Here is a 25,799-nt window from a genome sequence, read left to right on the forward strand (position 1 = left end):
ATGGACTGAGTAAGGGCAACATCAAAATAGCAAGACGTGCGTCGAGCAGACAGATAAACTTTAATATAAGTGTATTGACGACACAAAGTTCTCAGCGCGTGAGTCAAAACCACGTAAATAAACGGGCATGACACCATCTCCGACCAATGTTAAGAATGTTCTTGTTATTATAAAGTACGATTTAAATTCTTGGTTGCTTCTTAACATCACTCTAATTTACTTATTATTCATAGACAATTCTATCTCGCTTTGTTCATCGTCCTTTGTTGACGTCCTAATCTCTCATTTCACAAGGTGTCTTAACTGTGACCCCACCAACCTCCGTATTTTATTATGAAAAACATTGTTTTCTCAAAGCCAGTTTGGTTTGTTTGTATTTATAATTTAGTTAGGAAAGCGTATTTTTCATAAACAGTCGGTAAGTACCTACTTATCAAAAGTTTCTTCAGTTGTCAAAGTCTACCTAAAACATCTTTGAAAACCTTAAATAAATAAACATTGAAAATGAAACAATCGACACACAATATTGAAAAGTTAGCCAGTCAAATAAAGTTCGTAAATAAGAAAGTATAAAGTTTCTTTGCAAATTGAATTGAACAACTTTCCACCGGGAAATAAAACCGAGGGTTCAACAGGTTGGTTTAGTTACCCAATAAAGTGGAAACTTTTCGTCTTGTTCATTACACAACACACAACACAATTGTTACTCGGAACTTTTGCATAAGTTCCCCGAGTATAATTTTCAGTTAACAACTTTTTAAGTGCATGTTGCAAGAATGCATTCAAAGTATGCTGACGGTATTGTTATTACAAGACTAAGATGTAAGTAAATCAAAAGCGTAGAACTTACCTGGAGCGGCAGTTTGAGGGAGGTTGTTTATGAGTTGGTGGCAGCGGGCAGCACGTGTGCGGGTCGCGTGCGAGCGGGGCGCGGGGTGGCGGGGCGTGCGTCGTGTCGCGGCTTCGCGGCGGCACTACCGCGCCCGCCGCCGCCGCCGCCCGCCCGAGCGTCCGCCTGCCCGAGCGTCCGCCCGCCCCACGCGCCGACGAATTCCTTGCTGTGATTAATCGTCGAGCCACCTGCGGAGCCTTTTGTATATCGTTAATGTGTTCGGCACGGTCTCTAAAACAATTTTGAATAACAATACCTATGTATAGGCCATTTTCCATCAAATTCACATTAACTCTTTATATGTTAGCTTCATTCAAATGTAGTGGGTACCATAGCACATTTATTATTTGAAAACCCTAGTAAAAAAGTGGCAAGTCTGCCCCTAATTTGCTAAAATACCACTTGAATAAAGTTTACAATAGAAGCAATTACTTAAGCTAAAATATGTGTTAGTACTGTATCTTGTGTGTTAGCTTTCTTATATACCTACTGAGTTCTGCGTCAAGCATAAATCATTCACACCCGGGCATAAAGTTTTACAGAAAGATATACCTAGATATCTACTTCATACAAAACAAATAAAACAAAGTCGTTTCTCTTTAGTTAGTTGAGTAATGACTGTGGGGGAGATCTGAACGGAGGTTTTACTCGTAACTACTATTAATCTGTGCGGTGTCATGCGGGGTATGAATGAGCTCAGGACGAGACAATGACTGCGTTCTACTGAGCCCGCCGACAACTGAAGCGACTCTGTAACGAAGTCACCGAGCCTGCTGGCATGATCCTTCGAACATGATAATGTTTTATGGCAAATGACGTGTTTATGTTTCTAAATGGAATAGGTTTAACAACTTCAAATTAATGTTCAATATAACGGTCCATACATTTTTGGAATAACACCATACCTACAGAATTATAATAAATAAAATAAATGCCCCGCAGGGCATCTGAGGCGGATGACGGGGAGTAGCGACCCCGCGGGGCTATATATCCGAGTGCTCCAGGGAGAGTATACTGTCCCCCACTTCCGGCTTGCCGGAGTGAAGCATGACGGGGGATAGGTCTCCCGCCTCTTGGCTTGCCTTCATCGGCCGGTCAGAGTGGAGTCGCTAGAGCAAGGTTAGTCCTGCTCGGAGGGTAGGTGCCTCGTGGTAAGTGGCGAGTGGGCCGGTGATGCTGGACCCACAGGGAGCGCGTGATCTGCGTTTAAAGTCCGCCGAGGTATGCTCACCCTTCTCAGCCGCTCATGTCCCTGTTGCCCTCTTGTTGCTTTTCAGTGACTGATTCCCGGGGGCCCAGTAAGTGAGTTGGCGAGTCTCCACCTGCCATTTTAACATGTATTTAATACATTGTCATCGGCAGGTGCCATAGTTCCCGTAGTTTCCCCATTCCTAGTCCATTAGCATCCCATCACAATAGCCTAAGTAGTTTTCATCCATAGTTAGCAATAGTTTAGCACAGAACCGGGGATTGTCCTTGGGTACATTTCTATAGTGTATACTGGGATAATCGTCGGTTTTGTGTCACCATTTCATTAAAGTTGTCTCAAAAGGGCTTCAGCGTGTTGGCCTCGGCCCCACGTTCGCCTCCCAAAAATCCGGCACTCTATAGTCCCGAGGTCTGGAAGAGACATACATTTAAAATAAATAATAAAAAAAATTAAGGAAATCTTTTTACATCGATTTTTCTATTATCGTATTGCCCGAACCTACAATAAAAACTTATCTCAAGTTGATATGTTCAACTGTACAAAACCTTGTTTTAAAGCCCAGATTAAAAAGATCATAATTGATAATAAGAACGATAAGTAAGCAACTTGGTTCTGTACACCATTAAGTACCTATTTAGTTAGTAAGTAAGTAGTACATTATCCATATAGTCCGTTCGCATTGTATACACAATTAAGTTAAAAAGGGAAACCTGTAATTAGCCTTACTAACTGTTTTATATTTACCTATTAAGCACTTATTGTATCGCCGTTGGTTTTCTTAATAAATAAAATAAAAATTATAGGTACACAGGTATACATAGCATACGCCTTTAGGTACTTCTATCGTGCTTATATGCTCAATAAGTTTGCAACCCATGCTGCGGATAGAATTATGAAATCTCGTATTGAGATTGATAGGGCCCTGGAGACCGATATAATTTCATGTTCCTACCTAAATTCACACGTAGCTTTACTTAACCTGACCTGTGTTATTTAAGCATACAAAGAGTCGAATTTAATCAAATAACATGCTACGTAGGTACCTACTACCTAGGAGTCACGTCGTTGCGGTACTGCAGCACGCCATACGGTATGAAATCTGGCAGGCAAACAATCCCGCTTATGAGCTGTCGAACTGATAACGACACATTTACGAGCGCGCGGGGAAATTGAATTTCTAAACGAATTTTTGGAAGTGTCAATGCTATGCAAACATTTATGATAGATCACGCGGATGAAGGGGCCACGTTTAAGTTTACCTATTGTAGTGTACTACGTATAATAAACGTTGCACGCTAGATGGCGCGACGGTCGGTGGCGGGGAGCGTGGCTAGCGAGTCGCTAGGCGCGCTCATGCCCGAGGGAACCGCCGAGCGATTAAGTGTGTTACAACTGTAATCCGGTGTTTTATTTTCCGTGTACATACAAAGCGAACCGTACAAGTGGCGACCCTGCCAGGATCACAAAAGGATAACGTATGTACCAATATGTAAAATAAGAACTGATTAAAAGGTAAATCATTTACTAACCGGTGATTGTTTATGAAATACTCCTTGTAGCATAATGAAACGAATAGGTACATTCCCGAGCAAAACGCAGCGGAAGCCGTACAGTTTTTGAAGTCAACTTCTCTTGTCTAAAACAAATAGGTACCTACCAACTAATAAAAATACATAAAATTTGTAGACTTTCTTGACTCTTGAATGGTAGTTTCTTTAGTTTTGAGCAGAATAATGTCTAATTATAGGGTCACAACCCAACAAAACCACAGAATTGAGAAATAATCACTAATAAGTGCATCTCCTCGTAAAGTAACAACCTATTATTTTTATTTGCTACCTAAACTAATAGATAGGTAATTTAATAACGAACACTATGGTAATTTTATTTTTTCAAAACACATTTTACTTAACGAACATTTTATTTAATAAACATTTTAATCCAAAATATGAGCGTTCCCGCTACGTACCTATTTCTTGCGCGAGTTTGTACCTATGACGCTGAGGCTCAAGGTCATTTGCTCACGGTACCGTCTTAAGTTCCGTGCTGTCTTTCGCAAAAGCTACGCAGGTTTTGTAACTTTGATGTAGATAGACTAAAAAAATATATTAAATAATAATAAATATAGGTAACTAAAATATATATAAAAAAAAGACGGTTGTTTACCGTACTATAAGTACCTACTTAAGTGAAAGGAATAATTACTGACATTTAGTCTACATGAACTACATATATTATTTATTATAACCATTATCCTTCTTAGATGTTTTAATTTTACGTATTGAGTCACAAAAGGAGTTTTATAAACAGGACTGGTTATGTTACTTGATTGGTACCTACAAAACATTACATTGACTAATGTTGACTGATGTATCTAGAGGTAGTTCTATGAAAATCAGAACGGTACCTACAAACATATAAGTACCTACTTGTAATATGTTGACTAATGTTGACTTAATATCTAGGGGTAGTTCTATAATATTAGAACGGTACCCAAGAAACATGTAGGTATATATGTTGACTAATGTTAACTAATATATATTGAGAGGTAGTTCTATAATATTAGAACGGTACCTACAAAACATGTACCTATAATATGTTGACTAAATATCTACAGGTAGTTCTATAAAATTAAGAACGGTACCTAAGAAACATGTTTATGTTGACTAATGTTAACTAATATATTGAGAGGTAGTTCTATAAAAATCAGAACGGTACCTACAAAAGGGTATTAATCCTTGTTACAGGTAGTCCCAAAACAATAACATGTCACACTTACCGCCACTAGAACCATTGGATTGTGACGGTGACCCAGCTTCGGTGGGTTTACGTTGGGAAAAATGGAAACGTGCACTAGAGCTATACCTAATTGCTACTAATGTAACTAAAGCTGAAGCAAAACGAGCAGTTCTCTTACACATGGGTGGCCTATCCCTGCAAGAAATTTATTATAATATTCCTGGAGCACATTTAGAAACCGTGGCTAACAGTGACACCGATATTTTTACTGTTGCCATTAATAAACTAGATGAATATTTCGCACCTAAGCAAAGTAGGGTATATGAGCGTCATTTGTTTAGGCTTATCAAACAAGAAACTGGAGAAAAATTTGATAAGTTTCTTGTTAGGCTTCGTCATCAAAGTTCGAAATGCAAGTTTACCGCTCCTGATGAAAATATGATCGATCAAATCACCGAAAAATGCGAGTCAGCTAAATTAAGAAAAACAATTTTGACACTCGGTGATGACGTCACACTTGATAAAATTATATCCGAAGCCAACGCTTTAGAAACTGTTAACCGTCAACTCAATAACTTTGGACTGCCAGGACCTAGTAAAGAGATTTCAGTGAATAGATTAGAGACGCGCTCAGTTAAAAATAAATCGAGTTCAAATTCATGTTCGCGATGTAGTGGTAACCATCCAAGTGATAGCAAGTTATGTCCGGCCCGTGATAAAAAATGCCTCAAGTGCGGGTTCATTGGACACTATCGAAAACAGTGTAGAACCAGGGCATACAAACGCAAAGCTAATGACAATGTGTCTAAACCGAATCAGGCTATACATCCTGATAAAAAGCCAAAAAATAAGTCAGACGAGGTTGATTACATTTTCCACATTGAAGGTGACGACACTGTTAAGTGTATTCTTGGCAATGTTGGAATAGAGATGTTGATCGACTCTGGAAGTAAATATAATATAATTGGTGACGAAACCTGGCGTGTTCTCAAAAGCAAGAAGATTCGAGTTGAAAACCAAACCAATAACCCAGACAAAACTTTCAAGGCATATGGAAGTGAAAATCCTCTGACGATTCTGGGGGCATTTGATGCGACCATAATGGTTAATAGCGAATTTCCGACTGTGAAAGCGACTTTTTATGTAGTGAAAAACGGCACAAGGAATTTGCTTGGAAAAGACACAGCTATCAAACTTGGAGTCCTGAAACTGGGAATAGGAGTAAATGCAGTTGATGGTAGGTTCCCTAAATTTAAAGATGTCCAAATCCATATTCCCATAGATACGTCTGTCAAACCTGTCTCTCAGCCTTGTCGCAGAGTACCAATTCCCTTAGAGTCTAAAATTAATAAAAAAATTCAAGAACTCGTTGATTTGGATATCATAGAACCTGTAAATGGCCCATCTGATTGGATCTCTCCTCTAGTACCTGTTCTAAAACAGGATGGAGATATCCGTATCTGTATAGACATGAGGCGAGCGAATCAAGCCATTATCAGGGAAAAACACCCCTTACCTACCATGGATCAGTTAATGCCAAGGTTTAGAAACGCCAAAATATTTTCTAAATTAGACCTAAAAAATTCATTTCATCAATTAGAACTAAGCGAGGATTGTAGACACATCACAACTTTCATTTGTAGCCAAGGCCTGTTTAGATACAAGCGGCTCATGTTTGGCATTTCTTGTGCGCCTGAATTTTTTCAAAAAAATCTAGAAAGAGTACTTTTACCTTGTACAGGGGTAGTTAATTTTATAGACGACATTGTTGTTTATGGTAGCAATAGGGATGAACACGGGGAGAGACTCAAAAAAGTTTTACAGGTTTTAAAATGTAACCATATTTTATTAAATGACGCAAAATGTGTTTTTGGGGTTGCACAAATAGAATTTCTAGGGCACAAGTTGTCTTGTGATGGAGTTAAGCCTTTAGATAAATATATTAAAACAATAGAATCGTTTCGTGAGCCAACTGTCATTGAAGAAGTGCAAAGTTTTTTAGGTCTAGTAAATTATGTTGGGAAATGGATCCCTAATTTAGCAACTTGGACCGAACCTTTACGCGAACTATTAAGATTGAAGCTAAACAAGGGTACCGAAATTACTTCCTATTGGAATGACGAAAGGTCACGAGCTTTTAATGGATTAAAACGGGCTATAACACAAATTAAAACTCTGGGATATTACGACCCACTAGATCGTACACAAGTGTACGCGGATGCTAGTCCTGTTGGGTTAGGTGCTGTGCTCGTTCAGCATGGTAAAAATGGACCCAGAATAATTGCATTTGGCAATAAAAGTCTCTCAGATCGTGAAAAACGTTACTGTCAAACAGAGAAAGAAGCTCTGGCGCTAGTGTGGGCTGTAGAACATTTTGACATTTATTTGTTTGGGAAGGATAGTTTCGAACTCATTAGTGACCATAAACCGTTGGAGGTAATATTCGGGCCAGATTCTAAACCATGTGCGAGAATCGAACGTTGGGTTCTACGACTACAGTCGTACAATTTTATAATAATATATAGTCCGGGTAAGAAAAATATTGCAGACTCATTGTCACGGTTGTGTGTCAATACTAACCAGCCTCCACAACCTTTTGATGACGAAAACTATTTAAACCTAGTCGTTGCCGAATCTCGTCCTACTGCGATCACTTTACATGAGCTGACACAAGCCTGCGAGACAGACCCGGAATTAAAATTAGTTAAAAATGGAGTTTATAATAATAATTGGGAACAAAGTGTTAGCACATACAAGGTATTTGAACATGAATTATGTTTCCAAGATAATTTGCTTTTGCGAGGGAGTAAAATTGTCATTCCTTCCACCTTGAGGCCAAAGGTTTTAGCTGCAGCTCATGAGGGGCACCCGGGCATCGTAGGAATGAAATCACGTCTAAGGTCAAAAGTATGGTGGCCCAAAATTGATAGGGACGCGGAAAATTGTGTCAGATCTTGTAAAGGTTGCACTCTAGTTTCGGCTCCAAATCCTCCGAATCCTATGCGAAGACGGGAACTTCCATTGCAGCCTTGGATTGATATAGCTATAGATTATCTTGGACCCTTGCCTACTGGACATTACCTTTTAGTAGTCATAGATTATTATAGTCGATATAAAGAAATAAAAATTACAAAAAACACTGACTCAACACATACAATCAATATACTTAAAGAAATATTTTCTCGATTAGGTACACCAGTGAGCATAACTGCCGATAACGGCAGACAGTTCATTAGTATAGACTTTGAAAATTTTTGCAAAGAATTTGGTATTCAGCTGTTTCATAGCATTCCTTATTGGCCACAACAAAATGGTGAGGTTGAGAGACAAAACAGAGACATATTAAAGCGTTTACGTATAAGTCAAACTCAAAAGTCTAATTGGCAAGACGATTTGCTTAAATATTTGACCATGTATAATAGTACACCTCATTCTGTAACCGGGAAACCTCCCGGTGAACTTTTTTTCAGGCGTAAATTCAGGGACAAACTACCATCAGTGGTAGATATTGAATTTTCTGAAGTAGATCTGGAAACAAAAGACAGAGATACAACCATGAAAACTAAGGGCAAAGAGTATGCAGACAGGAAAAGACAAGCCACAGAATCAAATATAGAAGTTGGAGAAAAAGTATACGTAAAAAATATGATCAAGGAAAATAAATTGTCTACTACGTTCAATGATGCGCCGCACACAGTCGTCAATAAGGACGGTAATGACGTCGAAGTAGTAAACGATGAAAATGGAAAGCGACTTCGTAGGAACATTGTACATCTCAAGAAGGTTGAGGGTAAATGGGAAGTTTGTCCAAATAATTCTCCAGAGATCGACGGAAATGAGGGATTGATTGAAAATAATTGATTAAATTTTGTCTGACGTTGTTTGGTTGTATTGTGATTCTGATGAGTAAGCTACAACAATCATTTCATTTTTCTAATTTTGTAAAAGGTAGATATGTAGTGTACTACGTATAATAAACGTTGCACGCTAGATGGCGCGACGGTCGGTGGCGGGGAGCGTGGCTAGCGAGTCGCTAGGCGCGCTCATGCCCGAGGGAACCGCCGAGCGATTAAGTGTGTTACAACTGTAATCCGGTGTTTTATTTTCCGTGTACATACAAAGCGAACCGTACACCTATGATAAGGACGATCGATAAAATCAAATAATCCTCAGCTAGGATTATTTTTATATAGAATGTAAACACGACCTATCTATTGTAGATAGTAGGAAGGGACCTGCCTACATCGTCCCGCAGGTGGGTGTAGGTTTGTAGTCGGTGAGATTTAAGACAAATCGGTTTTATATAATTTGAAAACCAAAGAATACAACATGTTTATGTAGGTATGTGTAAGTACATACCTATAGGTATTCACGAGATAATCTACGTATAATCTAAGTATGAATAGCTATAATACATTTAGATCTAACCCAATAACCCTTCTCGGCAGACGGCTAGGAATATTGCAGTTCCGGCCTCCAAAAAGGTAACAAGGAAAAGGAAGCTACAACAGGTTGATGATATTAATAAAATCAGACCGACAACCGACTACCTTACCCAAGTCCGTAATTCACACATTTAAGTAAGAAAGGTGTAAAAGGAGACTTATTCCGGTCGAGACATCGCCCGCGCCGCCGAGAAAAACATCGCCGCGGGCTTATGTCGGCGACATATTTACGTGGTACGCACTAATTAAGTAGGCCCTTTGTATGTACCAACATGTATACATATTCACTTATTATACATATGTACATTGTTGGTCCCGTTTATTACTCCCACATAGACCAAAGCTACACGTCTGTATCAGCGAGCAAGCATGAGTTTCTATGGATACCACCTATTGATTACTCATGTGCCTAATGTGTAAGTAATTCATTTGATTTTGGGCACATCAAAGCAGAGACAAGAAATACCTATATGCAGGTACATAGGTATTTTGCTTTAGAACGTGGAAACTTGGCCTGTTTAACTACAGACTTATATTATGAAGAATACTCAAGCCGCACTCCACGTATGAATGACCGCTCTTCAGTGGGCGTTAAAGGATTTCAGGCGAAGACACCGAAAGTAAAGAGATAATCCGCACTCAAGTTGGATGTCATAATAGGGTTGTTTCCTTGTATTCATTTAGTTAAAATTAAATAAATGCACCGAAAGTTCACAAAACTAGAAACACGATAAGCTATATTATATTATTTATAACTGACCATATATTTTTTAATTAATTTATGAAATTTTAATTTAGAGCCTGTGACGTCACGCCATTAAAAACGACGAGAAGAGACCGATGACGTCATCCTTTCTATATTTGACAGTGACAGATATATCGAAATAACCTCAGAATTAATGTTTTGTTTATTTGCTTCTGTGAAGTTCTGTGTGTTAATTGCATTTAAGTGATACAACTGCTAAAAAATTACGGAGAAACGATTTATGAAAGCTGATAGTTCCAATCTGCCAAGAGTAGACTCTTTTATGGTCGCTCAATTCTTTGCCAATCAATAACCAAGATTTTTATTCAGCGGTACGTGGATGAACAGTTTATTTAGAGCACTAATGGTCGTATTTCCACAGTCTCGCACAACACAAACCTTGTAGACATTCATTTAATTTAAGTTTTTTGAAAAAGCATCAAATCTTTTCGAACGCGGACACAAACATAACCTCAATATAAATAAACACAAACTTTACGTTTCTTTGCACCATTTCATTTTTCCGCGTACACAACTCAAAACATTTGAGGTATTTTATTTTTGTTCAAATGTTTAAAAATAATCTATATGTATAAAATATTATAGTTTAGTAGCTATTTTATAAAAATACATTATTAAAATTAAGAAATCCATTAGTTGGTATGTTAGTTTTTTCTCGTTAGATGTGCTTTAAAATGTAAAGGAATGAACAGAGAACGTTGACGTCACAGTCACGTGATCTAGCGTTTTCTGAGCAATATTTTAAGACAAATAGAAAAACATGTAATACATAAAAAATAAAAAGATTTGAGACGAAAAATGAAAGAGAGGGTGATCTTAAAATTATTTAGAAGCTATCTAAATAGATTTCCGAAAATTGGAAACAACCCTATTATATTATTCATTATCAATGATTTAATAAGTACAAGAATCGCTTTTAAAAGCAGAAAGTCGGTTGTGTCACCATTTGTTTTCATTAGTTCGATCAATTTTTTGTCTTGTTTTAAAATGTTATTTGTAATAAGAGGACAAACTGGAGGATTTACAATAAAAAGGCACAACCCCATACATGGTAGACTCAGTCAGACATGAGACAACCCATCTCACAAGTCAGGAAAACTTCAGGAATTAAATGAAAAACAAAAGAATTGTGTTAATATTTATTAGCTACTATTAGAAGCCACAATTGCTTATAACCTTTTTTAAATTATAAAAACCTAAATATTTACAATGAAATCAAATGAAATTAAACAAAAAAAAACTGAAGGCAATTTTGCCATCATTACAGAAACTGTCAATTTATAGGAATAGGGTCATAAAATCATGACTAACAAATAAATATAAAACATATTTTTTCCTGTTACCAGAAACGTCCATTACTAGCAGACACTTTACTGTGTACGTAGACATTAGCATCAGAATTGGCTTCACATTAATTTTATAGCCCACATACTTTAATTGTATAAAATCAAAATATGTATAATTTTAACACTTAATTATTCAGCATGATCAACAAACTTAAAATAATAATTAGAAATAAAATATAAAATGAAATAAAAGCTTGTAAAAATGACAAAACTTATTCTTATTTTAATTAAAACTTACAACACTAATTTTCATACATTTACGTTTCTACATATCGACTTTTTATATTTCAAATAAATAATATGTTTTTCTTTTACTCACTATCATATTAGTAATGGCACTAGTTATTATTCATGTTATAACAAGGCACAGAGGCGAATAGGGGAAGCTGTAGAAACGTCGTATAACGTCGTAGCGGAGATTGATTGAGATTACCTCATCGAATCTGTACAAAAAGTACTTTATATTTTATTAGATTACATTGCGGTACATTGAGAATATAAGGCGTATCATTGTGATCATTTATCTCTGAATCAGAACAATTCTGAAACAACTTCTGAAATACTTGACGTCACAAAACCCAAAAAGGTTTTTGACGCCTGGAACAATTTATTCTTATCTTTATTTTATGTTGACTGTACACAATTTTTTGTAAAAGCAAACTAAAGCAATACATATAATTTTCTTTCTGTCCGTCTCATTTTCAATTCATGGCAGTGTAAAATTAGTTCATAATTTTTTTAACAATAACACAATATTCGACGGTGACGAGATTATGTACGTAAATTGCGTTTAAAATATTAATAGTATTATAGTTATACTTACGATTTAATAATCAAGTTATCAACATTGATCACCGGTTGACCGATAAATAAGTTCTTCTAAAAATGTTACAATTAAAATACAGTTCGGATATCCAAAGTCAACCGTATAGTCGATAATATAATGTCCAATTATGTCAGTTGTGTAAATTAGGATTACTACCGTCAATATATCATGTATAAAGCTCTAAACTACAACCTATCGTGCGTGGCGTGACGTCACGCGTGCGAGTCGTGCACAGCGACGTGTAGCACGCCGCCACACGATGCAAAGGACAAAGCTACACACAAACACATAAGTACATACGACATACACACTAAGTACAAAAAGCGTACATCCTGAGATTAAACAGACCTTCCTACAATATATAAAATCAATTATTTATTATATAAATATAAGGCATAAATACAGACTGATGCGTTTATAACTCTACGAAAATGTAGATAGATACATGATAATTTCAAAATATAATGTTGAAAGGCAATCAAGTAGGCAGTTCATAAACATTTTAGCATTTTGTGCAGTTTCTTATGTAATCTTACTGTTTAATTAAATTCTATGAAAAAGGCACATTTTTAAGGCAACTTCCTAAAGTTTCCTAATGTTTTAATAAAAATTCTATAAAAACAAAATTTCATTGAATACTGACAACTTGATTACTTTATAAATGCGGCGTAGTTACAGTATATTTGAGACGACTATTTCACATAGTAGTTGACTATTGTTCCACAACATTACTATTTTCCAGCATATGTGGGATTCTTGAAGGTTGACGTCGCTTGCTTGTAGATGGGGTTCTCGCCCTAAGGAATAGAAAATACAGGATCAAAAAGAGTCCAAATTAAAGTTTCAAAAATGAATTATTTATTCTCTGATGTGTGAATTACCAAAAGAGTGGCACAAAGCTCAAAATGAACCAGTTCAAATGTACCAATGACAAAAAAAAATTGCTTATTCTGTCCCAAAATTTTGCTCAACATGTCCCAAACGTCATGCAGATCCCCCTTACCGTGTCCCACTTGGCCATCATGCGTTCCTTCTCGAAGCGTGCGAACTCCCTGCGATCATGTATGGTGGTGGCCATCTTCCACAGCATCAGTAACGCGAGCCCCACCAACACGATGGCTGCGATTACACCGAGCACAATGCCCAGAATAGGTACCTAAGGATAAAGAAAATTGACATGCAAGTAAGGAATGTTTACCCAGGCGTATGGCTAAAAGTATGAGTGGCTCGGCTAAAATGAAACGATAAGCATATCCAGTTGAAATGCACATGTTACCATTTTGGTGAAGAAACTGGACATTTAATTTTCATCTCGCCATGATAATAGGGGTTCCAAATTATGCCCGCAATTAAACATACATGGCCTTACTACAAAAACTTTAAACCCTGTTTTACACTTGTCTAATAAAATTTTGGCTGCAAAATGAACCATATGTCAACGTCATAATTTGTCATTTTTTTAGACAAGGCATAAACTGACGTTTAAAAGTTTTTATGGTAAGACGGACGAAGTTTTGGTAAAATAGGCACATATTGCTCACATACGCTGCTGAACTGGCTTCTTCCCATGGTTTGGTTTCCGTGATGTTTACACATAAAACTTACGTTTGCCATTAGTAGTTAGGCATTACACATTATAGTGACCGTTATAATAACTTTTCTTTATATATATTTATTTATAATATATTTTTTTTTCTAGACCAAAAATAAAATATGATTTTTATATAAAATTAAATACAGATATATGATATTAAATCATAAATACACAACAGTGGAATACATAGCGACGAAAAAGCAACGAAAGTGTGTGAATGAATCGATAATACTTAGAGGGCCCGCAATAAACATGCAACATTCGATGATTCCGTTTTGATTTCGGCAAACCCCAGCCTAAATGTGTCACTATGAATGTGAAGCCTAAGCTGCTGATATGCCTAACGGTTTTCATGGTAGTCATTGAATAAGGCAATCATTACCTACAATTATTTTTTTCTTCAGTTTCATGACATCATTGTTCTCATATTAATAACCATCGATAAGAGGTCACGTTTACCAAAGATTAAACAAAGCTGTTACTTAATTGGCCGCTTTTGTACATATCAATAATACCTAAATAATACAATAAATAAACAAGTGATAATAACATTAATAACACATATTAGAATAGATAATTATAAGTATATATCTGTGTATGTCTCATAATGTCTCATGTCAAGATAACGTAACCTTTGTTTAATTAAGAAAACTATTTTTAGAGATTTTTTGCACTTTTATTGGGACTTCTAAAAAGCCACCACAAGTATCCTACAAGAGAGACAGAATTAATGAGGCATCTTGGCAGTTAGTTCCCAGGCAAAAATAATGCAGCGGGTTGAGATAACATGTCTTTTTGCAATCGTAAACGCTAGCAGAAAAGCAAAAACATTATGGATACGACATTTTAGATCAGGTTATGACCACGTGATTTATCGATTTGAAACGTCATTTTAATTATTTTTTTGTAGAAAGACATCTTGTCCAACTTGGTTGAACCTGGTTCTATTCTATTATTACATACCTTCTTAGGACATTCCCGTTCCTTCTGAGCCCTGATCACGAGCTGCTGGTTGTCATTGTAGGAGTACACGTACACGAACAGACAGTCTTCTTCGTCGTAGAAACTGCACAAGTGCTCGTTTCGAGATTCGTTGGCTAGAACAAATTAATAAGAACTTAATATACAGCAGAAGTACATATATACAGTGAAATAATGTTTTTTTGTATGTGATATCGGTAATGGTGATTAAGCAATTGTTTCTCAAATAACATGATATAAAAATGATTCCAACGCATTGAGAACCTCTTCGTTTTTTAGGAAGTCGGTTATAAATATCTAGAAGAAATCTTAGGTAACTTACACATAATTTTTTTCGAGTGTTCGTTCCTTTGTAACGCGTAAAAAGGCTGTATAAATTGAGATAACCTAAACGGAGACTATTAAGGACTACTATTTATTCGGTTTCACCAAGAAGTTCCTTCGGGAAACCTCTGGCAGAAGCTAGTCTTATAATCCTCACCTTCGATTTTGCCTTCTTCAATAATGGGGAAGTATGCGCAAGTTCCACAGTCGTCCCTATCGGCGTTGTACAGCTCTCCGCGTTTGTGTACCTCGCACAGTACACAGTCTTTGAACTCCTGACAACGGCCGGGACACGTCTGGAAATAGGAAACAAACTCGTTGCAAAGAACTCATATATTATATTGAATAAGTTTTAAATGATATTATCTTATACTTATAGTAAAGAGGATTTTTGTGGCCTTTTTGTGGGCTTAATGGCTTCGAAACTACTGAATCATTTTGAAAAATACTTCTACTATGTTGGGAAAGTACACTACCCCCGGGTAACATAGGGCTATATTTTGTTTGTATGAGAAGTTTCTCGCGCGGGTAAAACTGGGGGAAACAGCTAGTAATGTATATGTGGTACTTACAGGACACTTCTCACAGTATCTGCCGGAGTAATGACGATCGTCGCCAACATCGCACACACATTGACCGCAAACACATTTTCCGTGACCGCTGCATATTTCGTTGTTTTCTGTAACAAACATTTTATACATCATAATGCTGCGGGCGAAGGATCTGTTTGCTTGGCACGTTAATCTCAGGAACTATGAGGCCGATTTGAAAAACAATTTCAGTGTCAGATACCCCGTTTATTTGTTGAACGCGGGGTAGTCGCTAGCGTCAATAAAATGGAAGTATTGAACGACACAATCATGACCGAGATTTTAGGCTTTCGTTGGGCCTTCGTTCAGCAGTGGACAGCAATTTGGCTGCCTGTCCTGCCGATTTCGGCTATGGTGACTGCTTTCTATTATTGTTGATAATATGATAACTCATATACATAAATATACGGGTAATACATACCAGGCGAGCGGCACGGCGTCTGGTCCTTGAGGCACTGGCAGGCGGGGCCGGTGTACTCGGGGGTGCAGCTGCACTTGCCGCACACACACTCGCCGTGCTCGGGCCCGGAGCACAGCAGCCCCTTGTTCATGTCGCATGTGAAGTTGTCGCACTCGCAGAAAGGACCTGATATCACCTGGTGGAAGAAAAAGTGTCTTAGAATTCGTTTTTGTTTTGCGCATACGATAAGATCAATAGTTTAGTAAACTAATAGGACTAACGGCATAAGGGTAAGTGTCGAATCAAAAAAATAATAAGAAAGAACTTTTTAATTTGGTTTGCTTGTTTACTATGTGTCATACACGTTTCTTCAAATAAAATTGCTTCATCGAAATTGACGCTTATCATGCGCATTTTTGGCTGCTGTTTTAATCATCGATTATACATGTAAAAGGCCACTAATGATGGTGATGCGCATTGTTGTCCTGCACGTCCATTTTAGCACTAGGTAGAATAGGGTATTTTACGAGAAGTATACCTTGAGCGGATCATCCATCTTGTTGCACTCGCAGACGCCGCAGATGCAGGTGCCGCGGTTGGAGCAGAGCGGGCCGGTGCTGGCGTTGGTGGGGCGGCAGCCGCGCTCCTGCTCGGCCGACACGCCGCCCGCCGCGGAGCACTCGCAGTTCTTGCCGAACCGCCCCGGGTGGCACACGCATACTCCGCAAGCTGAGACACCTTCGCCGCTGCATACTAATGGGCTGTCGTTGTAGGCCTGTGGGGAAAAGATAATCATTAAATCCGGCTTTATAACCATTGTAAAACACTGGCACTGACTCGGGAGATGATGATGCTTTAAAACTACTCATATGTCGCTGGGTAAAATGGTGGTGGGTTTTTCTCACGGAGGAGAAAAGACTAGCGGAGATGCCCTAACGGAGGTAGGTCACGCGCCTTCAGGTAGGTCAAATACGTCACGACTACGTCACGACAGGCGTGGCTGGACACCGCCCATATACCGTCCTTCACATCAAACTGACATCTTGTCATAGTTGTATTTTTACCACAATTTCAACAAATTTTATTTGTTACTCGATTAAAACGATGAAATGCGCTATCATTAATTGTAGAAATTGCTCAGGATCCAAACTCAAACATACCATAGGATAACATTTCACGTGTAGGTAATATTTTAACTTTAAAACATATTTTTTCTAGAGACATCTGTCGTCCAATAGCTGCATTTCTAGAACCTCTAAGTGAATTTGTATTATTTTCGTATGAATCTTGTATCAATGTATATTATTGGTACCAATTTTTGCCTTAAAAAGCAGCTTCATGTTTCCTTGCATCCTGCAAGTTTTTTTTATAGATTATTTACAAACCAAAACATATGATATATTATCATGAAATTTTAAAATTATAAAAACACCATCTTACGGTAAGTAGTCGACTTACGTAAATTTGAAGTAAAATTGTGTTCATCAAGACAGAGAGACCCGTTACAAAATTAAGTGCTACCAGACATCGAAAATTCAATCACCCATTCTTAAAAAAGGTCTTATTTAAAAAAGCTGCAATTATCTTAACACTAATCATAACTCTAACTATGTATTTCTTTTAGTAACCAGTCAGCATCGTTGTGATCAGTTACATGTAATAAGATCTAAGACTACATTTTATAAAAACAGTATTTTTGCAATGGCGCCAAAAAATAACAAATATAAGATGTGACGAAAATTAGCGTAGAATTATTTATATTCATCATCAGCAATGTTCTACATAGGTATATCCCTCTTGCCGTACATACTTTTGGAATGTACCTTTAATCAGAGCAACATCCGACTCACATAAAGTCTGCTATTTAGTGGATGCGCCGTTACGATACAGTTGTGAAAACTCTAATTTGATAAACAGTGTCCCTATAATTTTAATTCCCATTTTTCTTGGTGAATTTCGTAATATGGCAACATCGAAAATAACAACAGTCATCGCAGCACGGTTCTAGAACAAATAGAACGAATTTTCGTGCTTGTGATGCCATAGTGGCTAGTAGACGAACTAACACAATGACAAATAGTTGATACTTAAATTACACCATGGGGGTATTTTAGACCCGTGGTGAATAAAAATGATTTTTCATCGAATCTCCGTTTAATGGTTCCTAGTAGAATTATACCTATTTCAATTCTGGGGGAGTAAATAAATTGTTGTGGGGCAAGTTCTCTGCACAAAATAATACTTATATAAGAATTAATTTTCTAACTTTTTTATCTCTCTCTTTTTCTTCGTTCATTTCAAATGAATGCTTCTTCAAACTTTCTAATTCAATTACTATTTTAAAAGAATTATTAATTTTGAGTATTTACTTTACTTTTGAGTATGTCACTAGTGGTCGATGTTAGTTTAGGGTTAGATTTTAATCATCCTATTCCACGCTAGATGGATTTACAAAAACTGGGTGGCTTCCTTTAAAAGGCGTATAAGGGTGGAGCACGGGTGGAGCCAGTAACGTTCCTCGTCCCCCGCTCACCCAAATTTTGGCGCGCTGCTTTCTTAGGAGATTTTACGTTAGGGCACCTCCGCTAGTCTTTTCTCCTCCGTGGTTTTTCTACATAACAGATCGTGGATAATTAATCAGAAACAATTCGTTGTTATCAGTAGCAATTTTTTTTTTCCTTTATTTAACGTTAAAAACAAATGTGTACAATTTTAAGTTAAGAAAGCATTGAAAAACCACTCGGGTTTTAAAATAATGCTTAAATTCATACACACATCAATACCTAATTTAAAGATAACAATACAATAGGTGTTCTAATGCTAACAGAACTGAAGTACGTAATTACTAACTTAAAAACTTATTAAGTACAATTTATTAGGTAACTATAGAATTGGGTAAATCATTTTGTGCTCATATTTTTGATAAAAAATAGGACTTTAGTTTTATTTTAATGTTTTTAATGGTTAATTCTTCGCGTAACTTTAATGGCTCTATAGGCACACAAGGATTATTTACAAGAGTAAATAGAATATCAGTAATTCAGAAATATCTAACATTAAGTCAGAAATATCTCTATTGTTATGGGAGTGAAAAAAATGATTCAAATATGTCCTGCGCAGCTGGCTAATCTCCTTATAACAGCCACATATTTTAAGATTTGAGGTACTGAAATATTAACTTACATGGTGATCCGGCAGTTCGCAGGGGCAGCCGCAAACCATCTCCAGATCAACGGTGAGGCTGTCAGAAATACCGACGGGAGAGATCTCGAAAGTCTGCTTCCAATTTTTGCGGTCTTTGGGACATTCCTTCAGCGTAATCTCAGCTGTGAATTCTACTACATCTCCCACCTAGAAAAAGGATTTTTTTTGTTATATGAACATTCAAAGGTTAAAATATATTTGTGCTATAGCTAATACGGTTACAATAAAACTGACAACTTTCATAATAAAGTCTTGAAAAGGTGACATAAATATGTAAAACACGTTTTATACAATAATAATCATTGTTACCTTCAATCCGTCGCACTTGTTGGTCTGTATCGGATCTTTGCCAGTGAGACAGGATGAGTAATACACTATTTGCACGGCGTCGCTTGATGAATCTTTCATTTCCACCGTTGATGTAATTTTCTGCAAATAATCATTGTGTAAACATTATTGTTTAATGACACCCAAGAACACTGATTAAAAGGTTTAAAAACAAGATGATAACTTATTAAACTCAGAAATTGATGTTTAACAAAAACGGGTTTATCCCCAAACCACTCTGATAATTTGTTTGTTAAAAGTTATCTGATAATGACACAAACTGAAGTAATCAGAATTCAAATTTCCAATATTTCATTCAATGTAGGTAGGTACAATGAAGCATATCGCTGTTATTTTAATGTCAATTGATATACGGAAAACCAGACAATTAATATGGTAACTACACTATCGTACTCGGATTTCCTATAACAGTAGCTAATTAATGATTTTATATTTTTATTGAAGGATAATGTTTCTATAGAAATAAGTTTAACGGGTAGTAAGTAGGTTTAAATCGAAACCCAGTTATTGACAATATTGTTTGTATAGGTTTTCATTAAAATTGGAAGGCATACATAGAGTACCTATATTATAGAACTTTTTATTATCAAACGATAAAATTTTACCGAAACCAATGGGAAAATTTGAAACTAGCTATTTCTGCGGTTTTGACCATCCGAGCAAGGTCACTATTCACAATCGATATACCTACATATACCTAACCCTATGTACTCTTCCAACTGCATCAAACACAAACCATCCTCTTGAATCACACTACCTATTAGTAAAAACCACATTAAACCCATCGCATCCCTCAGGTAAAAAAAGGTCTCGACCTTATAAAGGTCGCCGGAAGACGCTGGATGCAGGTCGCCTCCCACAGGTATCTGTGGAGATCTAAGGGGGAGGCCTATGTTCAGCAGCGGACGTCCTATGGCTGAGATGATGATGATGATCCCTCAGGTAGGGAAACCGCCTGTTACAGCTTGTCTGATATGTAAATATAAATTGCTGATCGTTAGTCTAACTAAGAAACTTGAGACTGGCTGGACCGATTAAGCTTATTTTGGTATGGAGGTCCAGGGAAGGTTTAACAATACGAAGTTCCCCGCGAACTTCGTCTATCAGCTAGTCTATAATAAAAATAAGTATATACTCATACTCACATTGTACTGTTCTCTGACTAAATCGACGATGTTGTCGGAATCATTGCTGAGCACGCCGGTACTGGAGCCCTCGATGTGCTTGCTCAGTTGTTCGTACACGCTGATCTGTTCCGCTGTCACCGCGAATATCACGTTGATGGCGTGCTTCTTTACCTATAAATGAAGGTTTTAGGTATGGGTGAAACACATATGTAATAACGAAAAATGTGCACTAATTACGGCGATAACATAAAGTTCATTTTATGACGTAAGTGATATAGTGATTTAAATTAAATGATTTGATTCTGATCGAGTAAAAGAATAAACAAAATTCATAGCTATTCTCAACGTGTTAACATTGCGCAAATGCAATTTTACGACTAATTCTAACCATTACATCAATTTAACCTTATTAAAATATTCCATTTACAAACGAAACTGCTGTTATAATTTTATTGACCTAGACTAGGTTTAATACGAATATGCAGGAAAATATAGTATTAAGATGAAGGTCAAATGAATCATGTTTGAAGAAACTATGTGATCACGAACCTTATGATTAATTTGTGAGATGCTAGGGTAATCCTGTAGTGTCGAGTGTGTGTATGTATTGTCCTTCATGTGGCATTCGCCGTCATTAGGCTGGACGATACCGCCGAGCTGCAATCAGACCCACACTGTTATTTTAAAGTCATCAACTTCACACGTCATTTAGTCGTTAATCTCATAGTAGAAACACGTTTCTTGAACGAGCAAATGAAATCAAACAAATATCAATAAATATGCATGTAATTTTCCTTTCCCACCTTTCCGTCTCCAGCATAATGGAATCCAGCATCAGTGGAGAAGACAAGAAGTCTCCTAGCCTGGTCTCTCCAGCCGATCTGTTGCTTGCACACAACGGCCTGCATGATGGCGTCGAAACCTCCTTCAGGCGCGTCCAAGTTACCTGACACGTCAGCATTAGCTACCGCTTGCTAAAGTCAAAAAAACATCATTAAAACCTATACACAATGATTAATAAAATACGTAAATATATGAGCAATGTAGGTAACAGTAAAAGTCCTTATAGGTTGCAAGTAAACTGCATAAGCAATCACGTCGTTACGTCACCGAGTGAACTAAAGCTGTAATGATAACAACTCACCTCGAAGAAGTTTGTATCTGTACTGAGAGACATCTGATTCTGGTATCCATAAGGCGCTGCACAACCATCGCAAGGCGAAATCAAGCTGAAAGAAATAATAACTTTTAGCTATTGACCTCTGTTATAAGTCTCATCTCTATGTCATTGAGTGTATTGTCACTTACTTCTTAGGCACGGTAGACACATAAGGCATGACTAGTTTGTCTACAAATGAACCGAAACCTATTCTGAACTGGGAAGTCATGTTCCTCATGGTGGCTGAGAGCAGACTGCCCAACGTACTCAGCTTCTCTTTGTCGTTCTTCATAGACCTACTGAGGTCCATAAGGTAGTACAAGTCTACTGGATAATCTTGCGCCCGGGAGTAAGCGAATGTCAGCTTTTGCATTTGATCTAAAATATTTTAGAGTATGAATATTAGGTATTCGAGTCACATTTTCTGGATATTCTTCTATAGTTTATATACATACTCATTCTTAAGTTCAGGTTGACTCTCTGTGGCCTCATCTGTACCAGGCTCTCGCCACCAGCGCCAGCGGCTCCGGCAGCGGCGGCCGACGAACCTGACGCTGAGAAACTGCTGCCCTTCGAGCTATAGGATTCCTCGAATGAGCCTGCCACCATACCCGCTCTGGACGTGGCTGAAAAACGTATCATGTTTAAAGAAATATCGTTGGTAACGTACCTACATATTATATAGAATGAAGCTCGTAGTTTTTGTTACCTCTGCTTAGTTCCAAATTGTATCTAGGGTCGATAGTGCGTTGGTTGTCTGGATTGAAAATGAAGGCTTCATTGCATCCAGCGGTGCCGCCCCTCTCCATGGCTGGGTTGAAGCATCTCGGGCCGTTGAACTCTGCTGCGAAGCACCACGCACAGCTGGGCGTACGGATGCAGTCACTGCACGTGGTCTTGCTGTAGCAAGGGTTCTGCGCCAACAGCTGCTCAGCGCGCTGGCCGCAGCACAACGCAGCCAAGCTCACCCAAACACATAGTCGTAGAATAATCGATCGTTGTGTGTACATTTTGTTTATATCTACAGATTCGTTTTCAGATCAAATTCTGTAACAACGAAAAATGAAAACTTTTAAATGGCAATAAAACAAAACTTTATGTATCTTAATCAGCGAATAAATTGCGGTTACAGATATAAATGTTTTGTCCTGATATAAATGTTTCAGTGTGCTCGTTATAATACGAACTTTCTACTTGCTTGACCCAGTTAAAAAGGCCAAAACGTCAGGAAAACTTATTTTAATAAAAAACGTAACACTTTTTGTACGTTTTGAAATTTACTTCAAGCCTGGAATTATGTAAACTCATGCACGCCGCATGTAAAATGCAATATCGCAATGTATAACGCCTTTTGCTTTAAATTGAAAAAGAACCTAACTAACCGAGAAATATCTACAGACAAACTGTATAATAATCTAGGAAGCTATTTGATAAACCTACGTCTTCTGCCGCACATATGCAAAGTGAAATATTGCCTTCAAACTTATAAGAAATAACGTTTGTGTGGGTGTGTCTCCCAAACATTTGATAGATACTTTTCATCATTAAGGTTCTTGTGACAAAACGTGTTTGTTAATTGATGATAAACGTCTTATTACATTGCTATACATGCATACACGTACAGCCTCATGTCTAGGTTACACTGTCTAAATTACGTTAACTTTCCTGTTTACTGAATAAATGACTATTACAACGTGGACACAGCGCGTGGGCTCCTATCGTTATATGTCCAAGGTCTTGCATACGACTAGGTCAATGAGACGATGTTTTCTTAGAACAAAACATTAGTAGAACAGTAAAAGCATTAGTAGAACAAAATGCTGTGAAGTATAAATAACGATTGTTTAAATCCAATGACGAGGATTCCTGACCGCACTATTAGTCGTAAAGTATGAATGATTGTACGACGCCGTCATCGGCTCTCAGGTAGTAAATAGCGTTGAGTAAACGTTATGATACGATTGGGACATATGGCCACCTGTGGGCGGCCGCAGCAGTGAGAAAGGGCGCCGCCCACGCATAACTCGTATCCAGTCCGCCTCGTCTATTTTATGCCATGTTACGACTCGTTACGAGTTTATCCACATTACTTATAACATAAAATGTTTGGAAATAGGTGTGATCCGGAAAAACTACTAATGAGTATGAATGAATTGGATATGAACTCAGAAATGACTAACACAGCTGTTAATGTTTTTTTTATTATTTTAAACGTGAAACGTTTTAATTCTCAATTTGTACTAGGTACCTACGAAATTTTTTCAAACAATCGAAAATGTTTTACAGTCATAGTAATTTCTCACCTTATTTTGTACACTAATGAAACGCTTATTTCTTACTTAGAACGACGAAAATTATTGGAACTCTTTTCGGGTCTAACAACCATTAATCGCACACGGTCCTGTAGATAAAGATACAATAATAGAATTTTGCTATGCGAACCTCTAAAAATGGATCGTAAGCAATTCCAAAATATTTTCTAAATTAAGGTATTGTTACTACCACAATCAAAACATGGGTACAATCATAGTAACGTCATTCTGACACGACGAACTCTAAATAAGGCAATGCGTTGGGTGTTGTGCTCCATTTAAGTTAGCATGAAGAGCGAGTCATAAACGCTTATCTCATGCTAATTATGAACAAGTCAAATAAATGAACCAGATAGTTGCGTGACACTTGTACTAACTGGGCTTCTAACTATTAACTTTACAAATAAACATTGTTAGAATATATTTCCGGTAATGTTGTAGTAATTACCATTACTTAACGTTGTTTACTTATTAGCCATGCTTTGTAAGTCTTCGTTCAAAATGTTTTTTTAGAAGCATTCTTTGGTACAGTCCTGCAATCAGACGACCAACTCAACAAATCTGATCAACCGTATCGACCTTCAAACATGTGTCAAGTTAACGGACATTTTCACCCAGCTACTAAGGACTGTTTTTGTATATAAAAAAAAATAAAAATAAAAAATATTCCCAGCAAATAGCTAAAATACCTATGTATGTAGAATAGAAAATCAACAAAAAAAAAATACTTACCTGATAATCTTTTAAGTCTCTCTTATTAAAGAGATATATTTTATTTTACTTTTAAAATATTTTTCAGTTTTTCTTATACTTTCAAAGATACGAGTTTAAGTAAACGACATACTTAAAAACATTATTTGCACTTACGTGTTTATAACGACAACTTGATAAGTCACTTATCACAGGAATAAGTTCACATAACAATCCATCACAGTTGTGTTCTTTTCACATTTATTTTAAGAGTACTGTTCAGTACTCATTTAGCAATCATAACTTTTTTACTTCTTTGTGATTTACACGGCTTAACAAATAGCGCTATCACTCAAATAATTTCCTAAGAAGTAAAATATTCACTATGAATTTTTTAAGATAAATAAAACTTAAAAATAATAACTAGTTACTTTAATTTCATCAATTATATTTTGTAATATTGTTTAAAACACAGCGCGGCGTCCGATGTGCGCGCGCGCCGGATACACGCGTGACTAATTGTACAGAAAATAACTTCGTCAGCGGGTGATACAGCGAGCGCCGTCACAGTTTCTTCTCGGAATCAATATTCAATACACTCATCAAAACATTACAATCACTGCGACAGGCCTGCAGGAATTGCTTTGCATTAGCTCTTAGCATAAATAGGTCAAAGGCGTTTGAATTTATCCTTATGAGTGCAAATTATTCGGAGTGTAAAACTTTTGGGACATGGTTACTAATTTAATAATATCCTACTTGGAACAGGGCCATCAGGTAGTTTAAGAACAGAATGGATTCATTACACTCGAGGGAGTTCCCCAGGGCTCAATATTAGGTCCATGT

The 25,799-nt window shown here is 37.1% G+C and overlaps 3 protein-coding genes across 5 annotated transcripts in view; 1 reads left to right on the forward strand and 2 right to left on the reverse strand.

The window, feature by feature from the left end:
• Positions 1 to 967, reverse strand: part of LOC124631071 (RNA binding protein fox-1 homolog 3) — an 81,284-nt gene extending 80,317 nt beyond the window's left edge. Inside the window, exon 1 of the mRNA XM_047165220.1 lies at positions 851 to 967. The gene's annotated coding sequence lies outside the window, so the exon portion shown is untranslated. The remainder of the gene's footprint in view (positions 1 to 850) is intronic.
• LOC124631070 (integrin beta-PS) overlaps positions 1 to 25,799 on the reverse strand; it is a 31,863-nt gene that overhangs the window by 2,766 nt on the left and 3,298 nt on the right. The window contains exons 1-17 of one of the 3 annotated variants that reach the window (XM_047165209.1): positions 25,131 to 25,425; positions 22,661 to 22,998; positions 22,407 to 22,577; positions 22,101 to 22,329; positions 21,937 to 22,021; positions 21,596 to 21,766; positions 21,342 to 21,449; positions 20,811 to 20,963; positions 19,627 to 19,746; positions 19,297 to 19,464; positions 16,652 to 16,888; positions 16,135 to 16,309; positions 15,696 to 15,802; positions 15,281 to 15,419; positions 14,782 to 14,915; positions 13,228 to 13,380; positions 11,178 to 13,021 (exon numbers count right to left, since the gene is read on the reverse strand). In XM_047165209.1, coding sequence (XP_047021165.1) covers positions 12,956 to 13,021; positions 13,228 to 13,380; positions 14,782 to 14,915; positions 15,281 to 15,419; positions 15,696 to 15,802; positions 16,135 to 16,309; positions 16,652 to 16,888; positions 19,297 to 19,464; positions 19,627 to 19,746; positions 20,811 to 20,963; positions 21,342 to 21,449; positions 21,596 to 21,766; positions 21,937 to 22,021; positions 22,101 to 22,329; positions 22,407 to 22,577; positions 22,661 to 22,961 — 2,517 coding nt within the window. In that variant the 5' untranslated portion in view covers positions 22,962 to 22,998; positions 25,131 to 25,425 and the 3' untranslated portion in view covers positions 11,178 to 12,955. Of the gene's footprint in view, positions 1 to 11,177; positions 13,022 to 13,227; positions 13,381 to 14,781; positions 14,916 to 15,280; positions 15,420 to 15,695; positions 15,803 to 16,134; positions 16,310 to 16,651; positions 16,889 to 19,296; positions 19,465 to 19,626; positions 19,747 to 20,810; positions 20,964 to 21,341; positions 21,450 to 21,595; positions 21,767 to 21,936; positions 22,022 to 22,100; positions 22,330 to 22,406; positions 22,578 to 22,660; positions 22,999 to 25,130; positions 25,426 to 25,799 lie in introns of those variants that run through there. The other 2 variants (XR_006984474.1, XM_047165208.1) reach the window with 2 other exon arrangements.
• On the forward strand, positions 3,372 to 8,931 carry LOC124631072. The gene is made up of 3 exons (XM_047165226.1): positions 3,372 to 3,577; positions 4,850 to 6,078; positions 8,312 to 8,931. The coding sequence occupies exons 2-3, from the start codon at positions 4,869 to 4,871 to the stop codon at positions 8,344 to 8,346; spliced, it is 1,245 nt and encodes a 414-aa protein (XP_047021182.1). The 5' UTR covers positions 3,372 to 3,577; positions 4,850 to 4,868; the 3' UTR covers positions 8,347 to 8,931.

This window comes from Helicoverpa zea, chromosome 6 (genome assembly GCF_022581195.2).
Source record: "Helicoverpa zea isolate HzStark_Cry1AcR chromosome 6, ilHelZeax1.1, whole genome shotgun sequence".
Taxonomy (NCBI): Eukaryota; Metazoa; Arthropoda; class Insecta; order Lepidoptera; family Noctuidae; genus Helicoverpa; species Helicoverpa zea.